Below are 6456 nucleotides of genomic sequence, written 5' to 3' on the forward strand. Positions count from 1 at the left end.
AGCAAAATTGAATCTAAAAAAATCCATAGTACTACATTTTATTAATTTTATTTAATTTTAAATTAAATTTATTTTAAAACTATTCTGTTTTTATCCACTTTAATGTGACTAAAATTTAAAAACTCCAAAAAGCCAGCCTGGATGTCAGTCCATTTAATCCATTGGACTACATTTTATTTCATTTGACTTTACTTTATTTTAACATGTATATTTATTTTATTTAAATTAATAGAATATAATAGTTTTAATATAACGAGCGTGTCCTGAGACGGTCTCACTTCAGACGATCACATGCTCTCGGTGTGAAAACACCCTGATGTTGAGTGTCAGACGATGAGGAGTTCACGCGGATATTGAGCTCTGGTTTGTCTTCCGTTAGTCTCCCCACAACATTTGCCACTCTTGATATGGACGGGTCTCGAAAACTTATCTTTGCTCTGCCAGGTAGGGACGGTGAGAGAGTTTATTGGTGTATTTTTTCAAAACACATACTAGTCTGTAATTTCAACACATAGATTGGGCTATTTTTCTTGATCTGTGCATTTGTGGCTCTCTGATGATTCACAGGTAATCCTGTGTCAGCGGTCGTAACATGTAACCTCTTCGTCATTCCTGCCTTGAGGAAGATGCAGGGAATCTTAGACCCGCGACCCACCATAATAAAAGCCAGGGTAAGGCCACCTTCAACCTTCAACCTTACATAAAATAAGGACCTTTATTTATAGAGCACTTTAAAAGTTTGGGGTCAGTAGGATTCTTCTGCTCACCAAGGCTGCATTTATTTGATCAAAAATACAGTAAAATCACAAATATTGTGAAATATTATTACAATTTAAAATAACTGTGTTCTATTGTAATATATAGTAATATGTAATTTATTCCTGTGATGCACAGCTGAATTTTCAGCATCATTACTCCAGTCTTCAGTGTCACATGATCCTTCAGAAATCATTCTAATATGCTGATTTGCTGCTCAAAAAAATATTTCTGATTATTGTCAATGTTGAAAACAGTTGTGCTGCCAAAATTGTCTGTGAAAAAAAAAAAAATTCTCATTTTATTTTCCAGGATTCTTTGTTGGATAGAAAGTTCAAAAGAGCAGCATTTATTTGAAATATTACTTTTTTGTAAGATTATAAATGTCTTTACTGTCACTTTTCTTCAGTTTAATGCATCCTTGCTGGATAAAAGTATTCATTTAAAAAATAAAAGAATATGTCAATGCATGAACTTCAAAACATTAATTGCAAAATATTCAAATCTATTGACAGCCTTAATAACGACATCTAAATTGTGCTTAATTGTTTTCAGTTGTCATGTGATGTGAAGCTGGATCCCCGTCCAGAGTATCACCGCTGTATTTTGACATGGCACCATCAGGAACCTCTGCCATGGGCACAGAGCACAGGTCACACATTTATTATTATTATTATTATTAGTCTCGCAGAATTGACCTGCATTATTTTGCCTATACATTGCGAGTAAATCACATGCATATGTGACAAAATTGCGTTGCATTGACAAACATTGCAACTCAATGTTTGTCACTGGCCATTGGCTAATAAATTGTTAAATTTCACTTTTCAATTTTAGTACAGATATATTTTTTACTTTGTTTTGTGTCCTATCACCACTTTAGTGCGCCTAAACATTGACAGGAAGCAATATATTAGCTCATTTATGAGTGTGTAAAAAGAGCCATGTTGCATGCCATGTAGAATTGATGCTCTACATGTAAATTATATTCTTTCTTGATTTGTTCCTTTCAGAATGACAGTGTTTGTTTAGAATTATTCTTATTCTTAAGTGTCATCCCAATGCTAGCGTTTACCAAATACCTTTGATTTCAGAAAATCAGCTTTAGTTTTTTATTATATGTGACCCTGGAGCACAAAACCAGTCATAAGTCGCTGGGGTATATTTGTAGCAATAGCCAAAAATACATTGTATGGGTCAAAATTATTGATTTTTATTTTATGCCAAAAATCATTAGGACATTAAGTAAAGATCATTTTCCATGAAGATATTTAGTGAATTTCCTACTGTAAATATATCAAAAAAATTTATCAGTAATATGCATTGCTAAGAACTTCATTTGGACAACTTTAAAGGCGATTTTCTCAATATTTTGATTTTTTTTTGCTCCCTCAGATTCCAGATTTTCAAATAGTCGTATCTCAGCCAAATATAGTCAAAATATAGTCGAAATCTCAATTTCGACTGATTTTGTGGTCGAGGGTCACATATTAGTTTTTATTAATATTTTGAATTACTTTTTATTTTTGTTTTCATTTTAATTTTAGTTAAAGTTTTGGTCATTTTGTTGTGTGTTTTTGTCATTTTTAGTTGCTTTTGTTGGGTTTTTTCTGTCAATATAGTTTTTATTTTTATTTCAGTTTTAGTTATTTTTGTACATCAAGTTAAATTAAAAAGTAGAAATGATTCTTTGGCAGCTAAGTTTAAGGGTTTTTAATATTTTATTTCATTTCAGTTAACATTTCAATTATTTTAAGAAACAAAAATGTTTTATATGGTTTTAATTTAAAGTAGAGTAACCCTGATTCATACATTTCCATGCATGGTTGCCATGTTTTAACTGTTAATAACTAAATTTCTATCACTGCCTGTTGTTTCAAAAATATTTATTATGTAAAAAAAAAAATTGTCATTTTGTGAAGAGAACCTGATTTGATTTGGGACATATTTTTAAAAGAAATACATAAAATAATATAAAAATATATTACCAATTTATTGTTGTTTAAATGTGTAATTTATTAGTGCTATGTATATATGTCCTAATGCCAATGAGTGCGTATTGCTATACTCTCTTATTTTCTCTTATTGTGAATATAAGCAAGATGCACATTGGTTCATCTGACATTAGTGGTTTCTGGTTGAAGGCAGTATTTGTGACCCTGGAGCACAAAAGCAGTCATAAGTAGCACGGATATATTTGTAGCAATAGCCAACAATACATTGTATGGGTCAAAATTATCCATTTTTCTTTTATGCCAAAAATCATTAGTATATTAAGTAAAGATCATGTTCCATGAAGATATTTTCTTAAAGTTCCTACCATAAATATATCAAAACGTAATTTTTGATTAGTAATATGCATTGCTAAGAACTTCATTTGGGCAACTTTAAAGGCCATTTTCTCAATATGTTGATTTTTTTGCACCCTCAGATTCCAGATTTTCAAATAGTTGTATCTCAGCCAAATATTGTCCGATTCTAACAAACCATACATCAATGGAAAGCTTATTTATAAATCTCAATATCAAAAAATTGACCCTTGTGACTGGTTTTGTGGTCCAGACTCCAGGGTCACATATTTTCACGTCTCGTCTTCCTCCAGGGAACCAGGTTAGCAGCAGACTCATGAGCATGCGCAGCGCTAACGGACTCCTGATGCTACCTCCCAAAACCGAGCAATACGTGGAGCTGCACAAGGGCGAGGTGGTGGACGTCATGGTCATCGGCCGTCTATGATGCCATGGCCGCGGGACGACGGACGGAGAGCGACGGGTGGTTCACGGTGCATGTTCACATATCATTGACTGTAATATGCAACGGCACAGCTAGTTTTTATTGATTTGGATAACGCTGAAGTATAGTCAACATCTTGATCACAAAACTAGATACATATGAGAAAAAAAATATTATTTCAAAGAAAGAAAAAATATACTTTTAAATTATAAAATCTAATTATAAAAAGAGATTTATTCTGTATTATTATGAATTATTATTATTGCATTTTTCTTCTCATTATTATGAATTATTATTATTATTATTATTATATTAAGGCAACTTTGTTCTTTTCATTGCAGTTGCTTTGTGTGTTCAATGCTAGATCTTATAGCTGTAGCATTTTAATAGAAACTGTAGGTGCCTGCCAGGAGAGAAAAAAAAAAAAAGAAGAAGAAGAACATTATTTCCCCGTTTTAACGCAAAAATAACTGAAAAACAAGCGCTTTTGTTTTCGGACGCGGGGAAGGAACTCAACAACTTGAAATCTGGACTCTGGAGGGTGGCACTTTTTGTCTTACGTGTCATTGACGTGACACTTTTACTTTTCCTCCCATTAGTACGCATCATTATGACATCACAAAGAGCTTTGCTTGTCGTTTATATCTCGTGAGTCTTGTTTGTGTGCGCAGTGCCAAACGCGTGGGTGCACAAAGGTCGTGCGCGGGGGAACACGGGCCTGGTCACCCAATCCCTGAAGCTTCCTTATAATCACATGACCTGGTGTAGCCCCGCCCCCATCCCCCCAGGGGGCGGAGTCACAGGCAAACATTTTATTTGAATATACTTTAAAAAAGATGAGGAAAAAAAGAAACCACAGCTTATTTAAGTGCTGACTGCCTTTTTAATCAACTACACAAAAATGTACAGTAAAAAACGAACAATTGAATTGTACAGATAAATGTGACCAGCACTCCTGCGGAATATGACCAAGCAACGAGGAGACATTGAACAAATCTGTATAATAACATTTTCTGTAACGATAAGAACCTAATGAGAGAGAATACAATAATAAAATCCTTGATCATTATATAAAAATAGCATTGTGGAATTTTCTTGTAATAAAATGAATAAAAACATAATTCCTTAACATGTGTGATTTCGTTTTTATTTTTTATTTTATTTTTTACATTTTATGTCGTGGTGATTGACATTCTCTTCACAGCTGATCTTTAATTTATCTAGCATGTTTCATAAATTTCAGATATTATTAGTCTGGAATCAAATCTGGGTTGTAGTCATAGATAAACATCATTTTTTGAACAGTAACTTTGGTAATTGTGTTCAATGGCTGAGATTGATGGATATTGACAATTTGTGGAAACAGTTCTTACAGAAATAAGATTTTTTAAATATTTACTTAAATAAAATAATATAAAATATAAAAATATATATATAAACATATATATATTAAATACACACACACACACAATACACACACTTTTTATTATTAACCTAATATGAATATATTTATCATTTTTAATGTATATATTACAAAAATATATATATAAATTGTGTGTGTGTGTCTTAATTTTAATGTAAACTTTATAAATATGTCAATATATATTCATTTACAGTTTGTAATAATATATGTGATTCATATATGTATCGTATTATTATAATATTACTAACATACTGTATATCATGCCATCTCAATTTTATGTTAGATCATTTATCTGACTTTATTACTCCAAAGAATATGAGATTTATTAACAAATTTGATTTATAGCCTGTATAGGTTATGAAACAGAAATAAAAATGAAGAGGGTTTAGTTGTAGAAACTATCAGACGGTCAGATGTTGGTCAGACTCGTGGTCTGTCGGGTTTAGAGCAGATTACTGAACTCATGAAGTCACGGCTCATCCACATTAGCCTCAGACGCCTGAGCTGTGGACACTCACACGTCCACTGGACCTGAGTGAAAACACCACTGGAATCACTGCTTTCTTCACCAGCAGCGGCTGAGAGAGACCTGCCGCTCCATGCACACAGTGAGTAATGGCTTTATCAGGATAGAGTCAGTAGTTTTGTTTGTACTTATAGTCATTGAATCTGTTATGGTTGCTTTGCTTTTAGTTGATGTTGGGCTGATGCTGTATGTTAGTGTTTGGTCACAGAAAGGTCAAAGGTTCAAACCCCACAAGGCTTGACACATTAACTGTCCACACTGTGTTCATCTATCAGCTTTGCATTAAAAATGCATTGAAATTGAAGTGAAACTCAGCTGTGCATGAGCATCAGTGCAGCTCAGGAAGGACTAGAGGAAAACGTGCGAGAGCTTAGTAAGTTTATCTACATTAGTGGCTCTTAAAAGGTCTCAGGGGTCAATTACTGCTGTATTTATGGTCCAAACTGTTACGGGTGGTTTAATAACCACATGCAATGAAGTGAAAAGCTAAAGTGAGCTGATCAGAATTCAATAATTCACTCAGTCCCTCACAGAAATTAGCAATAGTACCTTAAGTTTCTGTCATAATACCCACAGAAGCTTGCTTTCTGTCATTTTATTTGTTAAATATTTATTATGACAGTGATTCTAACATCATGTTTGGACAGTTTTATAAACAATTTTCACAGAAATGGCTAGTAAAACATTTTATTAAATATGAAATTTGAAAGTAGAAAAACTAAAATAGTAGCTACATACTCCAATAATCATTGTTTTATTTATAAAATTTAAAAATCATTTTTTACAGTGTAACAGTTGCATTTTGTTCATGTTTGTAAGGCATGTTCGGTAAGGTTGAAGTTATTTATAGTTACTCTATTTGTAGATCAACTGTCCTTTAATTAGATGTGAAATAGTAAGAGATAATCTGTTAGTATTAATTTAGATATTGTGTTTTATGGGAGATATGAACAAAACAGATGTCCATGCAGCTTCTCTAAATCCTCTTGAATGTTTAAGGAATTAATTATCTTTCCCT

At 32.7% G+C, this 6456-nt stretch overlaps 1 protein-coding gene across 4 annotated transcripts in view; it reads left to right on the plus strand.

The window, feature by feature from the left end:
• The window catches only part of gphnb (gephyrin b), an 81636-nt gene extending 77019 nt beyond the window's left edge, over nucleotides 1–4617 (plus strand). For 3 of the 4 annotated variants that reach the window (XM_058755426.1, XM_058755427.1, XM_058755428.1), the window contains 4 exons: nucleotides 380–444; nucleotides 568–671; nucleotides 1312–1408; nucleotides 3359–4617. In XM_058755426.1, coding sequence (XP_058611409.1) covers nucleotides 380–444; nucleotides 568–671; nucleotides 1312–1408; nucleotides 3359–3492 — 400 coding nt within the window. In that variant the 3' untranslated portion in view covers nucleotides 3493–4617. Of the gene's footprint in view, nucleotides 1–379; nucleotides 454–567; nucleotides 672–1311; nucleotides 1409–3358 lie in introns of all 4 variants that reach the window. The other variant, XM_058755424.1, reaches the window with a different exon arrangement.
• The last annotated feature ends 1839 nt before the right edge of the window (nucleotides 4618–6456 follow it).

The sequence above is a fragment of the Onychostoma macrolepis genome, chromosome 20 (genome assembly GCF_012432095.1).
Source record: "Onychostoma macrolepis isolate SWU-2019 chromosome 20, ASM1243209v1, whole genome shotgun sequence".
Taxonomy (NCBI): Eukaryota; Metazoa; Chordata; class Actinopteri; order Cypriniformes; family Cyprinidae; genus Onychostoma; species Onychostoma macrolepis.